The sequence below is a fragment of the Acomys minous genome (genome assembly GCF_964271855.1).
Source record: "Acomys minous genome assembly, chromosome: 3".
Taxonomy (NCBI): domain Eukaryota; kingdom Metazoa; phylum Chordata; class Mammalia; order Rodentia; family Muridae; genus Acomys; species Acomys minous.
In genome coordinates this window covers 95,195,545-95,215,306 of record NC_140485.1, presented here as the reverse complement: position 1 = coordinate 95,215,306, position 19,762 = coordinate 95,195,545, and the positions used below count along the sequence as shown (strand labels likewise).

Genomic DNA, 19,762 nt, shown 5'->3' with positions numbered 1-19,762 from the left:
GGTACATATTTACCATACCAAAGCCGACCTGGCCTCCAGGTTCTCCCAGCATCCCTCAGTCCCTACCCATTGCTGGGTGTGTCTGGCACATCTTGTCCTCTACCCTGAACTTTCCAGCCTAGGGGCAGGGATTCCCTAGATAATCCAGACATTTTGATATTCTCTCTCATTCTCTCTCTCTCTCTCTCTCTCTCTCTCTCTCTCTCTCTCTCTCTCTCTCTCTCTCTCTCTCCCTCTCTCTCTCAGTACACACACTCTTTCTCTCTTTCTCTTCCCCTTCCTTTCTCCCTCCCTCCCATGGTAACATCCCTTGCCTCATTCCTTGGGACCAGTGAACCCACCTAGAGCTGCATCCAATAAACCTGCCTTGGTGCTTTAATCTGACTTGAACTGGCTCATTTTGTCAGCAGAGAAAAACCTATTAGTACCAAGGGCCTCAATCATAATACAATCACTCTCCCACTGAGCAGCGTTCCCCACTCCTCCCTTACTCTTTTCATTCTAAGTTTACTGAAGGAAATAGATATGTTGTTAGCAACTAGGCATCTCCACCGGCCTGCCCCCAGGGACCTAGTGAAAGCAGGAGATGTCATCATCTCTGACTGCCAAGGTGAGGTACATTTCCACAGTCCACTACAGTGGCATAGCCTCCCTGTGCGCATGCTCTTAAAAGCCAGTGCCCCCCCCCCCCCCCGCATCTTTTTCCTCCACCTCTCTCAGATGAACTTCTGCATACACACACACCCTAATAAACCTCCACCGTGGGATCTATTACATGGTGTGACTTGGTGGCTTCAGTCATTAGATCATAGCAATAGTAATTCAACAAGTCCAGTGAACTACACGCAGCATAAAGCCATAGACCCAGTGAGGAAACGGAGGACTTGCACACCACTGCATAGTCAAAATATGGAAAGAAATGTCAAAACAGAAGCCTAGGAGCAGCGAGAGAGAATTTAACTCACCGCCCATGAGGGTATACGACCTGGAGATTTCCAGCGGAAACCATTCAGGACAACATACTGAGATGATACATTGAAAGTGCCAAAAGAAAATGCTTGTGAACCAAGAATACAACCGTCAGGGGCTTCCAGAGGGGAAAGGGGATGATGACCTTCCCGGCTAAGTCGAGGTTGCTGGGATTTAGGACCATTGTTCATAGCGCTGCAAAGGAATCCTGCACCTGAAGAAGACCAATAAATATCACAGGCCATAGAATCTTCACTCCGAGGCCACTTGAAATCTAAGTTCACTAGTAAAAAGCAAACATGAACAAGTTGATGGAAAAGTAATTTGTACCGTGTAAATTCTGGTGCTTCAACTCACTATTAAGCCTGATATAAGAATTTAAAAATGACAAAGGCATGAAATAAATAATCCACATAAATGGGTTCGATATATAAATATGTAGCATGTAAGCAGAGGTACAAGCGGGGCTATAAAGGAATAAATTGTGTACATTAAAGTTATTACTGGTTAAAAATAGATTGTCAGACTATTACAATGCTTTGTGCGTTTCCCATGGTAGCCACAAAGAAAACATAGCTAGAATATATACGGAAGGAAATGAACAGATTGTAAGAGCGTGTCAGCAAAACAAACATAAAACGTGAAACACGAAGGAAAGCAGAGAAAATGAGAGCCGAAGGGCTACCAGGATGTAGAAGCTGCTAACAGGAACAAGTCCTTTCCCATCCGTCATTTGTCGACTGTACGTGGATCCCTAGGCGCAGGCTGGCCAAACGGATTTGTTAAAGCATCTATTGCTGCATACAAGGGACTACGCTTACATGTAAGGGTGTGCATATTAATGTTCCATGAAAATGTTAGCCAGAGAGTACAGAGGTAAGATATACTACCACCAGGCAAAGTAGATGGCAGTCAGAAACTGTCACGAGGGAGAAAATGCGACTCGTTCGATCATTACATAACCCAACAGGTCAGTTTAACAGAAAGCCTGAGTGACTACAGACATACACACAGCCAGCTGTCAGAGCTCGAAACTATAGAAAACACTGACAAGACTGAAACAAGGCAGTAACAGTGCATGACATCAGTGACTACTTTCAATAATGAGTGCAACAGCAGGCCACAGGTCAGAGAGGAAGGGAAGGGCTTGCCCGGCGCAGGACTCCTGACGCACACACAGGACACCGAGTTACAGACGCACACACAGAACACTGAGTTACAGCAGAGCCCACCTTCTTCCACACACGGACCGTTCCCAGGACTGAGTAAGTCAGGCCACAGCCTGCAGGGGAGACACATCCTATACCGTGTATTCCGATTACAGGGGGCGGGCTGAATAAAGCTAGAAATCACCAGCAGTAGGAAAATCCATGAATATGTAAATATTAAACAGCGCAGTGTTGTTAAACAACAGACCGAAAAAGAAATCAAAGGAAGTCTGCAAACGTCTCTTTCCAAAAGAAACGAAAACATGCTGCGCCTAAACTTACTGGGTGCTGGAGGAGCAACCCTAAGAATGGAGGCTTAAGCTGCACTGAAAAGGAAGGGAGCACGGTTGGAAAGGGCGGAAGGAGAAGGGGAGGAGAGGAAAGAGGAGGAAGGAACAGGAGAAGAATTGATCTCATCACAAGAAATGAGAGAACAAATTATGGAGAGACTAGGAAAATGATCAACGAAAGCATTAAAAATCGTTAAAGATTGTTTTTTGAAAATAGCAACCTTTAGCCATGTTAACTAAAACAAGCAAACTCAAACAGTTAAACTTAGAGGGCTGTGAGATGGCTCAGCGGTAAAGGCGCCATCTGTACGTAAGACCTGAGGCCCAGCCCTAGCACCTCGATGACAGAGAAGAGAGAGAAGTGACGCCTCAAAGCTGTCTTCTTACCTCCACAAGCATTACTGTGACATCAGTATGGATGCCTGTGTGTGTGCATGTGTGTGCTCAAATGTGCATGTGTGTGTGCGCGCATGCATGTGTGTGTATGTGGTATGTAATATCTATTACACACAAGGCCTATATGAGGACCAAAGTCCTGATATTAGACTCTGCAGCCTCCAGAACTGTGAATAATAAATGTACATTGTCTGTGTTTTACCTAGTACAAAGCATTTTGCTATCACAGACTGAGCAGATGTAGACAACATGAAAAAGTTGTATCCTGAAAATTACATACCAGTGTCAGAAATTAGAAACGTAAGTAAATGCAAGGTGTGTTCCTGGGTTAGGAGGCTTACTATCGCTCCGAAGCCTGTGGCACAGCTGGCCATCTGCTCATTCATCACAGCTACCATCACATCTCGGGGACATTTCTTTTCAGGAGAGAAAACTGTATTCTAAAATTGACATCTTTTTAAATTTTTTTTCAGTACCAGAGATGGAACCCAGGGCTTCACACATGCTAGGCAAATGCTCTGTATCCACAGCCCTCTGTTTACTCTTTATTCTGAGATGGCTTCCTTTAGTTGCTGAGGCCAGTCTTGAATTCACTGTGTAACCCAGGCTAGCTTCCAGCTCCTCCTGCCCCAGCCTCTTCAGTAGGCCTGTCTAACTGTGCCTGGATCTAAAATTCACCTTGAATCTCAAAGGGTCTTGAATCAACAAAACAAAATGAGAAAATAGGAGAAAGTCAGTGGTAATGTGCCCATGTCATAGCATACAGGCAAACAAGAGGCCAATGGAGTAGGAAAATAAATCTATGGAGAACCAGAAATGCATGCAAACATACAAATGGACAAATGAGCCAGGACAAACATGCCAGGACCACCCCATGAGGGAAGGCTGGCCCCTTCGACAAGTGGTTTTGGGAAAAGTAGATGGCCACATGGAGGAAATGAAGTTGGGCCTTCAGCTTTCATTACACACTCCAGGCCGGCGAGACAGTGCAGTAGGTAAGAATGCTTGCCCACCCAGCCTGACAACTTAAGTTCAATCCCTGGGACCCATGTGATGGAAGATGAGACCTGACTCCCAAAACTTGTCTTCTGACCTCCCCACACATTGTGGTGTGTGTGCACTACCCCCACCCCCATGCATAGAAATAAATGTTAAAAAAAAAAACAAACACCAAACCTCAAAGACAAATGTAAGGTTTCTTTCATCTTTAAAACTCCTAGAAGAAAACACTGGGGACACTTCAAGGCATTGGATTTGGTCAGGGCTTTTCTTGCACAATGACACTCAAACCACAGGCAGCAAAAGAAAACCAAACCAAACCAGAGAGAGAGAGAGAACAGAGAGTTTGTGGAGACAGTACAATAGAGTGCCCCAGGAGTACAGTTCAGTGCAGTTCAGCTGAGTGCAGTGTAGTTCTGGTCAGTTTGTGCATGCAGTGCAGTTCAATTCGTGGTCAGAGATAATTTTTCCAAGCAGAGTAATTCAGTGGGAAGCCAGTTTGAATTCAGTCAGCTGGGAGAGGAGTTTTGAGCCAGAAGAGCTGAGCTGAACCAGCCAGCCGGAGTTCAGAAAGAAGTAGAAAGAATGAGCTTATTTAGCAGTAAATCTCAGAGGCTGGAACATTCTAGGCCTAGGACAGCAGATGGACGTTGGAGGCTTGCAGAAGATTAGATTGTTACAGAGCCTAGAAGCGTCCAGGCTTAGACCCAGGGATAGGGATAGTTATATAGAAACACTCTGGGCTCAGCCCAAGCCAAGTACTTGTAGAGTGTGGATACGGCTTTCATCTCATCCCCTCATCTGAAGAAATAAAAGGAACATTTGCAATACTATTTCTGAGTGCATATAAAAATAATTAAAACCAAAACATCAGAGCAACATTTGCACACCCATATCCCAGAGCCATCATCTGAAACAGCTACCGGTCATGGCTTAGAAGCAGTGCAGATGTCCACCGGTGGGTGGATGGACAAACTGAGATGCGCGTATGGGTGTTCAGATTGTGTGTGCATGCACGAGCATATATGCAAAGGAGGAAGGGAATTCTGTTGTTTGCTGTAACAGATGAACCGCGTAGACACTCTGCTAAGTGAAACAAGCGATCCACAAAAGACAAACGCTCTCTGCCACCATTTATACGAGGTTACCCAAAGCCACCAGAGTTTAGAATGGGAAAGGAAATGGGAGGAGGAGCTATGTTGGGTAAAGAGTTGTAGCTTACAGGATACGTTTCTGGAGGCCTGCTGCAGAACAAAGTGGGTTCACCTCACATTACTAAGTACAGACGTAACATGGTGCCATGCTGCCGGTGAGGAGAAAGGGGCGTGTGTGTGTGTGTGTGCGCGCACGACGGGAAAGCAGGAAGAAAACCATCTAGGCAGACAAGGGAGATCCATGGAAGAGGGGAGGGGCGAGAAAAGGAGGGGAGGGGACATTAGGGGGAAATGTGTTCAACATACAACATACACGTACGCAAACTTCCAAAAGGAAAAAAGAAGGGGCTGGAGAGACGGCTCTCCGTGTCTTAAGAGCCAGTTAAGAGCGCCCCTCCAGAGGACCTGGGTTTGATGCCCGGCACCCACTTGGTGGCTCGCAACCATCTGTAACTCTAGCTCCAGGGGATCCAGTGGCCTCTTCTGGCCTTCACAGGCACTAGGCGTGCTAGTGTGCACAGATGTACCTGCAGGTGAAACACCTCCACACATAAAATTTTTTTAAAAAATGAAAAGAAATGAATGAAGATTTTATGGTTTTTAGTCATTGGCCCCTCCCACAACACACTTGCAAATAGGTGGTTCTAAGGGCCTCTCCTATCTGTGTCTCAGGGGGTTGTGTTTGGTACGGAGGAGAGACTGGGACTCCACCATGAGCTAGTGGTTATAAATACTGAGGGAGGGATATGTCTTGAATAGGGAATAATTTGATTTGGGGGGTGGGGGAGGGAGTTGAGACAGGGTTTCTCTGTGTAGCCTTGGCTGGCCTGGACTTACTTTGTAGACCAGGCTGGCCTCGAACTCACAGTGATCTGCCTGCCTCTGCCTCCCGAGCGCTTCTGACCTTCACACTGGCTGGCAAGCGCATCCATTCTGTTTTTGCCACTATTGCTGCCGTCCCTCATTGACTTTGGAACCCAACTTGTACAGTCTCTGACACAAACTGAAGACCACATGCTCTCAGGCATCCTCCATGCCTTCAGCGCCAGACTAAGGTTGCCCCGGACTAGTCAGATCCTCGCTTCTCACATTCTCCAAAGTTCAGCCAGCCAGTAAGCCAACCTAATAAATCCCCTTCGTTATACACACACACACACACACACACACACACACACACACACACACACACCTATCCTATTCCTCTAAGAGCCCTGACTCTAAAATACACTAAAATACTCTAAAATAGAGGCATTATTCTCATTTTCTAGTATAAGCTCAAGAAATTTAGATAATTGCCTAAAGCCCCCACAGCTAGCAGAAGAGAGCTAGGAGCGAAACAGGAGCGCCATACTGCTAAACATGTACTTCCTCATCCGTTATATCATCTCAGATACGGTCTAATGAGGGGCGGGGGGACCAGTCACTATATTTCAAATGAAAAGAAAGACAAAGTACTTTTTTTAAAAAATCTGTTTCGCTTATTTAATTCAAGAAGTAGGAGTCTGGGGCTAGAAAGATGGCTCGGTGGTTAACAGCACTTGCTGCTCTTGCAGACGACCTGAGTTTGGTTTTCAGTATCTGTGTCCAGGAGCTCAAAGCCATCTGCAACTCCAGTTCCAGGGGCTCTGACACCCTCTTCTGAGGTCAAGGGAATCCACACACATTAGGCATAGGTTTACACAGATATTGACAGACAGACAGACAGACAGACAGACGGACACACACAAACACACACACAAATAAAAATTTTAAGAAAAACTTATAAGTAGGGGCTGGAGAGATGGTTCAGTGATTAGGAGCACTGGCTGCTCGAGGATCTACGTTTGATTCCCAGCCCCCACATGGAGGCTCACAACCATCTCTAGCTCCAGTCTCGGGATCTGACGCCCTCTTCTGGCCTCCCCAGGCACTGCACGCACAGGGCGCACAGACATCCATGCACGCCGAACATCCATACAAACAAAAGAAAACAACTAGAATCTAGAAGGATAGATGACCAAACACAGTTTTTCCTCCTACTCCCCTGCTGGGGATCAAGCCTGGACCTTGAGCCTGGCAGTCAGGTGTTACCACTGGGCCCCATCCCCGGCCTTCCGCCCCGGGCCCCATCTCCAGCCCTCTAAGCAGTTTCCTCTGTTTTTCTGCTTGTTCCTTGAGGGCAGGAAAATACTAGTACCAGGCAAGCAGCTTATTTTTGGATGGAGTAGGAGTTGAAACAGATGTCGGTTCGTGCACCGCTCCTGTGGACCCACTCTTCCACGCTTCCTGTGTCCCCAGCGTGCAGCCCCCTAACTGGTGAACCGACAAAGCACAATCATTCCAAAGTTGCCAAATCGAGGTTTTTAAGGACCTTTTCTAAGCAGTTTAAAGGCGAATAGAAAAAGAAGTCTTAAAAATGCATATATCTCTCATAGCAGAAAAAAAAATATATTCATTTTCCATAATACCTAGAAAAAGAAATGCTTATTTCCTTCAAAATATTTAGGCTATTCACTAAAACCAGTACTTTAACAACACGCAGCATGTGTGAACACGGACAACGCGTCATGCTTTTACCATTTCTCATGAATGAGGGACACCTGACTGCCCAGCCCTGCCGGTAGCCTGTGTCGTGTTAGGAAGGGACGGGCAGGGGCTCCAGGAACGTGTGGTGGCTCTGGATTCGTTCCAGAAGCTGCTGGGCCACAGGTCTGAATTCTGTTTCCCAGTGCAGCCTGTGGTAACTTTTCAGGTCTTGGTCAAAGCTGCCATCCAGGGCTAGTTCTTCATCTGTGTCAGGAGAAAGAAAAGAAAAGAAAAGAAAAGAAAAGAAAGAAAGAAAAAGTCATAATTAGAGCCATTCTGCGGAGTGGGAATGCACCGGATACATTTCATTTCCTGGGGGGACCTCTCACTCTGGTCATCTGTAATGCCACCATGGCTGTGCATGACTCTATGATACAGGATGTGCCTCAGATGAAAAGGCGTTTGTTTGTTTGTTTGTTTGTTTGGTGTGATTGCTATTGAGATAACGTCTTCTATGTTGCCTAGGCTTACACTACTCTGCAATTTCTGGACTCCTGCTATTCTCCTGCCTCAGATTTCCCAGGAGAGGAGAGGACAGGCTCACACCACTGCACCCTGACAGGGGGGCGGGGAAAGGCTATTTTATTGGGAGTACTTATGAACTCAAATATTTAAGAACATGTGTGTGTGTGTGTGTGTGTGTGTGTGTGTGTGTGTGTTTACTTTAGGTCTTTTGGGGGGGTCTTTTAGTTTTATATTTTGATGTTTGAGGGGGTTTCTCTGTATAACAGACCAGGCTGGCCTTGAATTCACAGAGATCCTTCTGCCTCTGTGGCCCGAGTGCTGGGATTAAAGCCGTGTGCTCCCACACCTTGCCCATTGGCTCTTTATTTTTATTGTGTTATCATTATTAATGCTTCTGGGTGTTTTCCCTCGAGTACTCATGTGGTGTCTGCGCAGGCCAGAAGAGGGGACCGGATCCCCTAGAACTCAAGTTAGAGACGGTTGTGAGCCTCTGTGTACGTGCTGAGAGTCAGGGCAAATGGCTGGAGCTGCCAGCATGCTCCTGCAAAACAGTGCGTTTCCGTGTCTTTTTTGTTTTTGTTTTCCAAGACAGGGTTTCTCTGTGTAGCCTTGGCTGACCTGGACTCTCTTTGTAGACCAGGCTGGCCTCGAACTCACAGTGATTGTCTGCCTCTGCCTCCCTGAGTGCTGGGATTACAAGCGTGTGCCACTGCACCCTGCATAGCTTAGTGTCTTCATTTAAAGGGGAAATAATTTTATAAATACCTTTTTAGATTGAGGTAAATTTTTCTTTTAATAACTTGCTAAGTTTCGCTTATCTATTATTTCTCATCCAAACACCAATCACAATTTCTGAAAATAAATGAAGACAATGGCTTCCTCATATGCTTTAGAAATTACTTCAATGACTGAGAGAGACAGAAAGACTGGGGCATCTTTTGGAGAAATGGGCCAATTTGACACAAAAGCTACTCCCCACCCCACACATAAACAAAACAAAACACCTAGGGGCACAGAGTCCTAAAGACTCTGAGTCCCCAAAGAGAGCATGAAGAAATGCAAAAAAGGCACTTGCAAAAATAAAAAATGAAAGTTTAATTTGCTTCTTAACACAAGACCACACTGAATTCTGGGAGCGCACTCAAGTGCCTCCAACCGAGTGGAAAGAAGCAGCCCCAGAACTCACTAGCCACCACCTCTTTCCCTGTTCCTATTGGGCCTTACCTCACACCGTGGGTGACATAGCTCAGAAACGTGCACCTGCTCTGCCATTACCAGTTCTGTGGCTGAGCTAGATAATTTGCTCGGCGACCATTAAGTCCCAAGACGGCAAACCCTGGTCCTTACATGATGTGCAAACACGTGACAGGCCTGTGAGAGGCCGCTAGTGAGTGTTTGCTACTGTGTCTACAGTGTCTGTAGCCGACATCTGTGTCTGGTTCAGTGTGTACTTGGCACCAAGGGTGTCAGTGTCACCAACATTAGATAAGGGAGTGCAGGAACCCTGTTTGGACTGTCCCCTCCCCTCCTGGGGATCAAGTGCAGAGCTATGCGGCTTTGAGATAAGTTCCTGTGAAGACACAAGCACTCCAGCCAGGCCTCCATGGCGACCTTGTAAGCAAACCTGGCCCTCTCCACCGGTGAGATAACCCAGGCCTCCAGAGCCGGGAGGGCACTGCCAGTGTTCCATGCCTTTGAAGGCCTTCCTGTTTGTCCTCTTCAGGACACGAAGAGCCTGCTAGACTGAGTGACTCCAGATTTCTAGACCATCTCTTCCTGTTTCATCTTTTCTAGATCTTTCTGAGCAGTAAACATTGGCTGGCAAAGTCTGTTTTAAGCTCCTTTCCCAAGGTGTTTAGGTCTAATCAGGAGGCTTTATAGTTCCCTCCTCTGTTAGGGCTGGGGATGGATCTGGTGCTGTAGTTTTTGTTTTACTCTAACACTAGCACTCTGGGGCCCTTGAGGCCCAGCCTTTATAGAAATTACTTCATCCATAGTCAGACCATGTTAACGCTAAGTCAGGATAGATTACATAAGAAATAGCTCATTAGCTACCAATTAAAAAAATGTAGGAGTTGACGGCCAAACTCTGCCAAGACAGGGTAAGCAAGTCCTCAATAGTTCCTGCCTCACAAGTATGTCTGTCAGATATACTGGGCCAGAAGGCTGAAGATGATGCTCCAATGTTATAGAGAGTTTTAGGTGACTTTTCAGGCAGAAAGCTCTGCCTCTGTCTCTGTCATCTTCTCATTTGGAAAGCTACTAACCTGCACTCCCGGCATACTCAGGTAATTAAGTTTATTCCTTCTCAAGTCTCTGATGGAGTTGAAGACCAGGTAGCTTAGTTTTACAATGAAGCTTAGTTGCTTAGGGGTTAAGATGTTTTTAGGTCTAGATAGATGTTTTAAGTTGATAATGTGATAAGATGTGATGGAGACTGATTTACATTCAGAATTTTAGACACACCAAGGTAGGAAAGATGTCTTCTTCAAGGCTGTCAACTACAAATAGCCAAAAAAAAAAAAAAAAAAAAAACCCTAAGAATGTAACATTTATATAATTCCTGATTGTGTCATGGTTCTTCTTGCTACAGGTAGTTTATTGTATATACATGCAATAATATAAATGTATATGTAAACTAAAAAATGTTTAAGTAATAAAAAGGAAAAAACAAAAAAATAAATTTATTAATTAAAAAAAGAAATCTTGAATCCCCCCCCCCAAAAAAAAGAAAGAAAGAAAAGAAAAATGCAGAAACAAAAAGTGCATTAAGGTGGCATGCTACACTGAGTATTAGGTTTTGAACTTGCATGGCAAGGAGTAGCAGGAGCTGATCCAATTAAAACTCAGATCCATCAAACTTGCTGTGACCCTCAGGAAAAGTATTCTTTTGTTCCATGACCCTCTACATACTTATTGATGTAGGTACCTTTTCTACATGGTGTGATGACACAGCTAACATCTTCTTTGCCACTTTGGTTATTTTTTTTTTTAAGGCACACCTGTGAGGGATATCTGCCTAATTTTTAAAAAAGATTTATTTATTTGTTTGTTTGTTTAGTATGTATATTGTGCTCTGTCTGTGTGTACACCTGCCTCCCAGAAGAGGGCATCAAATCACATTACAGATGGTTGTGAGGCTCCGTGTGGTTGCTGGGAATTGAACTTGGGGACTCTGAAAGAGCAGTCAGTTCTCTTAACCTTGGAACCACATCTCCTGCCCCAGCTACTTTAGTTTGTTAAAGATGTTGGTTATAATGGACACAACTGACACTATCACCCACAGTAGGAGCAGGACTGACTTTGATAACCAATTGTTCCCAGGCTTTCTCTACGCACTGCACATTTGGACATTAAGACTTAGGGTGAAGTACTTCAAAGGATTAAGACTTAAAAACCACCACTGCCGTGGTGCTGCAGTGCTGTAGTGCCCAGGGCCACAGGGCTCAGTGCCTCAGCACCCAGCGCCTCAGCGCCCAGCACCTAATGCCTCAGCCCTAATGCCTCAGCGCCCAGAGCCACAGTGCCCAGTGCCACGGCGCCCAGAGCCACGGCGCCCAGTGCCTCAGCGCCCAGTGCTTCAGCGTCCACTGCCTAATGCCTCAGTGCCCAGTGCCGCAGGGCCCAGTGCCTCAGCGCCCAGTGCCTCAGCACTCAGTGCCTCAGCGCCCAGAGCCACAGCACCCAGTATCACAGTGCCCAGTGAAGCTTGCCCCACTCGATGCACTAATTCCTAGCTTCCTGTGCAGCACAGGTCACTGGTGGAGAGGTCTCCTGTGTCTTTGGCCACTCTCTTTGAGGGGACAGTCTCAGCTGTTCCAGGCACACCTGATAGCACTTTGATACTGTCCTCATGTTGTGATCCGCCAACTGGAATGCCAGGTCCCACTCCCTCCTTGTCGTAAGACCTGACGCCAGGATCTGAGGACCGGGGAATGAGCACTCAGCAACCGAGACAGGGCCAGCAAGATGGTGCGGTAGGTTAAGGGACCTGTTGCCAAGCCTGGCAACCTGAGATTGATGCCCAGAATCCCCAAGTTGTCTTTTGATCTCCATACATGTACCATGGCATGCTCAAGTGCACACAGCACACACATACATGTACATACACCACCACCACTACCTCCAGCACAACCAAAGCCCATCCTAGTGGTATTCTTTAAATTCACAACAATAAACAATGCACCTCTCTTTGTCTCTGATTGGCAGCTTCATTAAAGGGGCTCACGGTGGGTCCCAAGATGAGAACTTCAATATTGAGTTTGTAAGAGATGACTCCAGGGGCTGCCACCCTCTGGCCTTAGTCTACTGTGTAAGCATGTCTGTACTTATGCTTTTTTTTTTTCCCTAGGTTCATTTGATGCTCCCAGTATGGTTTTTGAGGCCATTAGCTAAGTGTGGTCCCTTAGGTGGAAGTGAGTCCAGAGAGTGGCAGATTTGCGGCTACCCTGGACAACTCAACAGCCGATCGCTACAACATCCCAGTGTGAAGCATCCACTTTGGATGAAATGATGTGATTTCCCTCCAGTGGCTCCATGAAAAGCGAAGAAACAAAGCTTACAAAACCATCGTAAAGGAGAAAAACGCATAGCTCATGCTTCATGACCAACTGCTGTGTTAGCAGCCCAGGGATCCTGTGATTCAACCATCGCCACCGACTTCAAAGGCTGTGAGACCCTGCAAGGGGGTATGCTGCATATGTGACAGCCATGGGAGTGGGGTGGTAGGCAGCAGGCCAACTACAGCCCAATGCCTCCTGGGAATTCTGCCCTGCTCAGAAGCCAGCCCTGCCCACACCTTTTTCTGGTTGTTCCTTACAGGCTGGGCGGCTCCTCACACACTCAGAACTGATAGTCCCCATCAGGCCCCAGAGGACAGAGTTTCAGGGAAGCACACAGAAGCCTCAGGCCACCAATAAGTGGCTCTCTAAGCCAGCCACGTCTTCTGCCTGACATGGGGAAAGAGTGTCAACAGCAAAGGAGACGCAGAAGAAACCAACACTGGGTGTGGAAAGTGAGAGTTTGAGGTAGCAAAACACATGAGCAGGTATTAGATTAGAGGCAGTGAGGGGGAACAGGGGCGCTTAGCTTAGGCGGAGCTGGGTCTCCAGAACACTAGACCCAGAGCAGGGCTGGGACACCTGCTCCTGAGCAGGTTGACTACGCCCCGGCAGACTATGCAATATCCGGTTTCCTGGCTTCCTCCTCCTTGCATACCCTTCCCTGAGCTGTCTTCAGGAACTAGAGCAGAGGTCCCCAATGCCTGGCGCTGCGCTTCAGACTCCGTCAAGGAACCATTTAAATCATGGATTCCAGGCTGCGCCGAGAGTCCCTGAAATCAGAACTGCCAGGGCTGCACCAATCGACTCCACAGCTGACTTCCGAGCTCAGGCCCCATGGGGACTGAACTCAGACAGCCTGTGAGGGCATCCCTGCCTCCTGCCACCTGGGAATCCCCCATGCTCACAAGGGCACTGAGAATGTCAGTCATTTACAGCTAGGCCCACTCTTTTTACTCTAAATTTTAATGCACAAAACTGCATACATCTTCACAACAAACTCCACAATGGCCACGCAGATCTGATTCTTTCACTTAACTTCAGAGCATATTAGCCCTGCTGGAGGTCTTGGCTGGTATCAGGCACAGTCTTAAACTCTTGGTGTAAGTGCACATTTATTCCAGCACCCTGAAGGGAAGGCATCAGCTAACTGAATTTAAAGGGGATAAAAAAAATAAACTTAAAGAGGTGTGATGGTTTAATAGGAACGGCCCCCATAGGCTCATAGATCTGAATGCTCCATCATTAGGGGGAACTGCTACTTGCTAGGGCTTAGGGGGTGTGGCCTTCCTGGGGTGGGTGTGGCCTTGTTGGAGGAAGTGTGTCACTGGGGGGTGGGATTTGCAGTTTCAAAAGCCCAAGCCAGGCCCAGTCTCTCTCTCTCCTCCTACTGCCTGGAGCTCTTAGCTCCTTCTCCAACACCATGGCTGCCTGTGTGCTGCCATGCTCCCTGCCATGACAATGAATTAAGCCTCTGAAACTGTAAGAAAGCCCCAATTAACTGCTTCCTGTTTTAGGAGTCTCTTCACAGCAACAAAACAGTCACTGAGCCAAGATGCTAAGGCCAAGGTCTAAAAACTTACAAAGGATAAAGCTAGAATCTAAAGTTTGGAGCTGTTTGACTGAGAGACTTTGGGTCTTTTATTTCAATTCTGTTGTGATGCTTGTTTAAGCCTCGCAGTTAACTTTCTGAGGCTGAACGGGGCCTACCACACTCCCATTTTAGAGATAGAAAGGTATACAATAAAAGAGAGATGCAATGTTCAAATGACACTACAAATTCAAGCCCACGGCTTCTTACCTACGCTGAGCCTTTCCATACAGCTACGCTGGGCCCTCTAACTGGAAACCAAGGAGCCTCGCCTCCATGCAGGGAATAGAATTTGTAAAATCATTCAGTCATCAACTGACCGAAATTATTGTTTTTAGACCTAAAGCATGCTGGGGAAAAAAAAAATTCTAAAAACAGAAAAAAGTTAAAGGAAACAATCTTCAGTTTATATGCTTTCTGACTTCCCGAGTGCGGGGAGCCCACTGTAGTGGCAAACAGTCTTATAGACCCTCCCCATGTGATAATTAGCATCACTAATTATATTCAGTTGAAAGCGTGGCTTAATTCAAAACATATTTTCCTAATTATGACAGAGTCTACATGCTTTCAAAGAGCAGAGGCACAAGGCTGATGACATTTATGCAATCAAAGAAAATGGAGGGGGTGGGCAAAGAAAAAAATCATGCCGGCCCCAGTTGCAGGCAGTTAGAAATCCTTCTGTTAGGGCCGCGGCACTCGGTGTCTTTCAGAACCTCTTTAGGAGAGTTCCATGTTACCATCACCTTTCAGATTCTGCGGCTGGGCGCCAGTCTTTCCCACAGCACGCCAGAGGACACAGTTTTCTCGCCTCCGGTTGGTAAAGGTCACAGATCTGGGGTAAGGGCCCCTTACCTAAAAATGACGACAAGAGGACTAGAAGTGTGTTGGTGACTTCGTCTCCAAAGCAGGCGGATGTGTTTGTGATGTTCTCACTCAAGTTCCACAAGGCCTTGCACACCAGGCAGGCCAGCTGCCAATCACCGGGACCCAAGTCTCTTAGACAGTCCACCAGCCTGAGTAAGGAACGTCAAAGGGAAGCGTTAAGGGGCTAGAATCTGTCTGCAAGCTTTACACTGTTGGCATGGCGGCTAGCCTTCTGAATTCCACAGACCTATCATTTAAGTTCATGCCTACAAATCTGACTGACTACAAAGCCCCCCCATGCACCTCTAAGTTGTGGCAAGCGTCCAGGAGATTCTGACCCCCGTGTCTCTAGCCCCACTCCTCTAGTGGGATGAATGACGGGCCCAACCTCCCAGAAAAAAACATGTCGCCGCCATCCTGGGACTCGGGAGTTCACGCCTTGGAACTTACTTTTTAATGCCACCGCCTTCTTTCAGGATGGCACGCTTGTCCTTATCCACAGTGAGGTTCAGGAGGACCCCACAGGCCGAAAAGCAAATGTCCTGGTGTTTGGCTTCCAGCAATGCGATCATGAACTTGTGGACTGGGAGGGCAGAGAACACACGCAGACCCGTGAGCGCCGGCAGACCAGAGAAGGAAGGCCTGCATCCCAGCTGCAGCTACTCTTACCAATGGGGTGGGGGTTGTGGAGGGGGCGTGGAGGAGGGATAGAAAGTGGGAAGGCGTGGCTTGCAACGCTGGACGGTGGTTAGTGTGATGAACCCACTCCCGCTTCCCACAGCCTCTGGCCCTGCCATCACTGAGCCAACAGCAGCTCCCTCTCCAGGGAGATGAGTCCCTGCTGGTGGGACATGGGTGACATTTCCCCATGCTTGTTCTCAAAGGCCTTTTTAGACCTCCAGTTAATGGACAGCCTGAGGCAGCGGAGTTCCGTCCTGATGAGATCTTTCTGAGCCTCCAGAACACAAGAGATTCATAGGCCACTAGGAACTGGCCAGCGCAGCACAAGGCTGCTGGTGCAGGGACAGTGCAAGCTGTGGGCCAATCATTTCCTAGGAGATGGGACAACACATTGTAAGTCCTGTTTTCTCACCCTCAAGTAGGGGTCCAGCGAAGGGATCAGGGAGTGGATGAGGTGAGGAAACTACCAGATCCCATTTACCAGTGGCTACCCTGTTATACATGCGGACCTGTGGACCACTTGACAGTGAGCTTGACCACAGCTACATCCCATGCATATAACATCCTGAAGACCCCAGAGGATGCACCGCCAAGTGCTAGTCCTCTCAGGGCACGAGCATGAGGGACTGCATCTTGCTGGTGCTGCAGCTGTATTTGCCTGATCTAGATTTGCCACCATCAGCGCGGTTAGACATCTTTTGTTTGCAGGGCTGGCGTGTTTCACTTGAGAAAGGGTCTCTAGTACCCTGGTGTACTGGATGGTCCAGCTTCAACTCAACACAAACCATAGTCACCTGAGGGGAGGGAACATCACCTGAGAAACTGCTTCTGTAAGATCTAGCAAGCCTGGGGCCATTCTTAGTTGGTGATGTGGCCCTGGTGCTGTAAGAAAGCAGGCTGGGCAAGCAAGAGGAGCAAGGCAGTAAGCAGGACCCCTCCGTGGCCTCTGCATCAGCACCTGCAGTGTGATTCAGGATATTTAAATCAAAGAAACCCCTTCTTCCTCAAGTTGCTTTTGATCACGGTGTTTCATCACAGCACTGGTAACTCTTACTAGGATCCCCAGGCTGGCTTTGAACTTGCTATGTAGCTGGGGGCGGGGGTGAAGTTTTGATTCTCCTGTCTCTGTTGGCACTAGCAGACCAGGTTTATGCAGTCTAAGGACAGAATGCAGGGCCTTGAGCATTGCTAAGCAAACACTCATTGAGAGATCCCCAGCCCTAGACAGTTAAAAAAAAATTATTGTTCTGTATGGTTCAAATCAACATCTGGATACCTGCCACCCAGCTAGCTTAACAATCAGAGCACTGCGTCCAAAACAGGTTATATTTCATCTGCATATGCAAGTCTCATTCATCAATTGGGGCAAGTTAAAAAAAAAAGAATAAAGCAAGTCTAGTATTCTATCTTTTGATGCCTCTTTCCCTCTAAGTGGCAAATCGTATCTTAAATGTGGAGTCAATAATTTCCAAACACCGTTTATGTTCTCTATCATTACTACGTCAATGTAGATACATAATACTTTAGGCAGTATTTGTGAGGGTTGGGGGGGGGTTGGTTTTTTTTGCTTGTTTCCTGAGGCCTAGCTGACTTGGAATTTACTATACAGATCAGGATGGTCATGAATCCACAGAGATCCACCTGCCTCTGCTCCCTGAGGGTTAAGGGAAAGCATATTATTTTCTATTTTTTATTGTATATAACTAGCTTTTTCACTTCTACATTATGTGTTTCTGGTTAATTGTGCTGACCTATGTCTAATTCATGCCTACCTATAAATGAGTCACTGTGGAACATTACGTTGTATGAGCATGCATATTTACAAAACGTAATGCATTATGCTCCCTGGAGCTGTCTTTTTGGTTGTTGGACACTTAGTAGTTACAAGCAAAGTGTGACATAGTCTAGTGTGTAAATGAAAACAATCGCTAGCCTATCGCCTGGACTAGAAATGAGTGCAGATTCCATTAAACACACAACACAAACATGCTCTCATACATGCAGGTATTCAGGAGCATGCACACATGCATGCATGCATGCACACAGGCACACACACGTGTGCACACACATGAGCATGCTCTTGCACATGCACACATGCCCAGCACATACACACATGCACACGACATACTCTTGTACATGCACACATGCACCAGCACATATACACACACACACACACACAAAAGCACACTCCTTCACATGCACACGTGCACAAACCCCCTTGAGCATGCTCCTACACATGTACACATGCTTACACACACACACACACACACACACACACACACCTTATTGATCAAGAGGGCACTCTCTGGGTTTGTGAACACACACTTGGTCTATACCAGCACCCTGTGTGGTCCCCCATATGGGACAAATGTAAAGTATGGCTCATCTCAGAACAGAAACATCCCTCTAATCGCTGAAGGTTCCAAGTCACTTAGCTGACTGCTGGCAAGAACCTTGCATCTTAACTGTCACTAACCCACCATTTTTCTGCATGAGGAAATTGCAGACGTCATGGTCCTGGGAGAGATTTCCGAAGACACGCACAGCCTCCAGGATCCCATCCATGTTGTTACTCACGAGGAGCTTTAAGAGCACTGGGTTTGGTAGAGAGAGAAAGTGAGTACATTTACAATAATGTCCAAACATCGCTTATACTCTCTACCATGACTTCATACATGCATGTGCATTCACAACACCAGAGGTGGTACTACTGTGTGTGTGATTTTTGTCTATGTGGGGTTTGTTGTTGTTGTTGTTTTTACTATTTGTTTGACACAGCCAAGGCTAGCCTGGAACTTGCAATGTAGACGAGGCTGGCCCTAAACTCCCAGAAGTCTACCAGCCTCTGCTTCTGGAGTGCTGGAAGCCTTGCACATTTTTAAGTTTACACTGGTAACATTATTCTATATTTCTTCCTATAACTGTGTTTAAAAGTGAATGAAAACTAATTTCCTACCAAATAACTGAGAACTGAACATTTTCTTAATATATATAAACCGTGGGACATTTCAACAAGAGCTAAGAACCAAATCACTCCCATGTTCAAGGTTCTTACGCACGGCGCGGGAGAGCTGCCGCAGTAACTCCTCCAGGGGTGCTTATGAATGAGTGTCCGTGAAGCCACGCCCAGCGTTTATGAATGGGCGCCTATGAAGCCACGCCCAGTGTCTATGAATGAGTGTCCGTGAAGCCACGCCCAGTGTTTAGGAATGGGCACCTATGAAGCCACGGCCGACCCTGAGCCTTACGTTCAGCAACATACAGCTTTCTGTGTCGCAGGACGGAGCTCTTCACTTGGTAGAAGGACAGATTGTTGATGGCTGCTGTGGTATTGATCACCAGCTCCTCACAGTCGCCCAGTGACTTGGATTCTGAAACCAAGTGACCAGGGAGTCAGAAACGCTTGGCCCTGCAGATCCAGTGATGCCACACATTCACGGCAACAGAAGCTGAGGCTGGGGAACACGCTGGGTGTAGGGGCTCCAGAGATACTGCTTGGGAAAGCTTTACCACCCATGTCATGGCTGCCTGCAGAGAGATGCAGCAATGTGGGACATGCTAACTCGGTTCCCACAGCCTGGTCTAGAACAGTCTGGTGGGGCCCTGCATCTGCATTGAAGGGGACAAGACCACAGGGACCTGAGCTGTCCCTGGCCCCGCCCACCCACCCGCCCTGGCTTCAGGGCTGACTCTAGTTCTCAAATCCTACCTCCCAACAGAGTGGTCCTCAGGTCATTGTCCATCCCTCACCATTAGCTCTGTCTTTCAAACACAACAGATGGCTTCCATGGCATCTGCCATCCCAGCCTCGCCCCACCTCTGACTCATCTTCCTGCCTTCACCTCCTGGGTGCCAGGATTACAAGTGCATCCACCATGCCCAGTTTTTTGAACCCAGGGCTTGGACTTTAGGCATTTCCTGGGGCTCCAAATAAACGTACAGGGACTGGAGACAGCAGCTCAGTTGGTAGAGGGCTTGGCCGGCATGCGGAGCCCTGCTTTGATTACGAGCACTGCATGAA

At 47.2% G+C, this 19,762-nt stretch overlaps 1 protein-coding gene across 6 annotated transcripts in view; it reads right to left on the bottom strand.

Moving 5' to 3' along the window:
• Positions 1-6,485: 6,485 nt before the first annotated feature.
• ARMC2 (armadillo repeat containing 2) overlaps positions 6,486-19,762 on the bottom strand; it is a 108,840-nt gene continuing 95,563 nt past the window's right edge. For 3 of the 6 annotated variants that reach the window (XM_084777712.1, XM_084777710.1, XM_084777707.1), the window contains exons 14-19: positions 18,990-19,112; positions 18,222-18,335; positions 16,556-16,699; positions 15,511-15,643; positions 15,049-15,209; positions 6,486-7,785 (exon numbers count right to left, since the gene is read on the bottom strand). In XM_084777712.1, coding sequence (XP_084633838.1) covers positions 7,631-7,785; positions 15,049-15,209; positions 15,511-15,643; positions 16,556-16,699; positions 18,222-18,335; positions 18,990-19,112 — 830 coding nt within the window. In that variant the 3' untranslated portion in view covers positions 6,486-7,630. Of the gene's footprint in view, positions 7,786-8,811; positions 8,899-14,406; positions 14,469-15,048; positions 15,210-15,510; positions 15,644-16,555; positions 16,700-18,221; positions 18,336-18,989; positions 19,113-19,762 lie in introns of all 6 variants that reach the window. The other 3 variants (XM_084777708.1, XM_084777709.1, XM_084777711.1) reach the window with 3 other exon arrangements.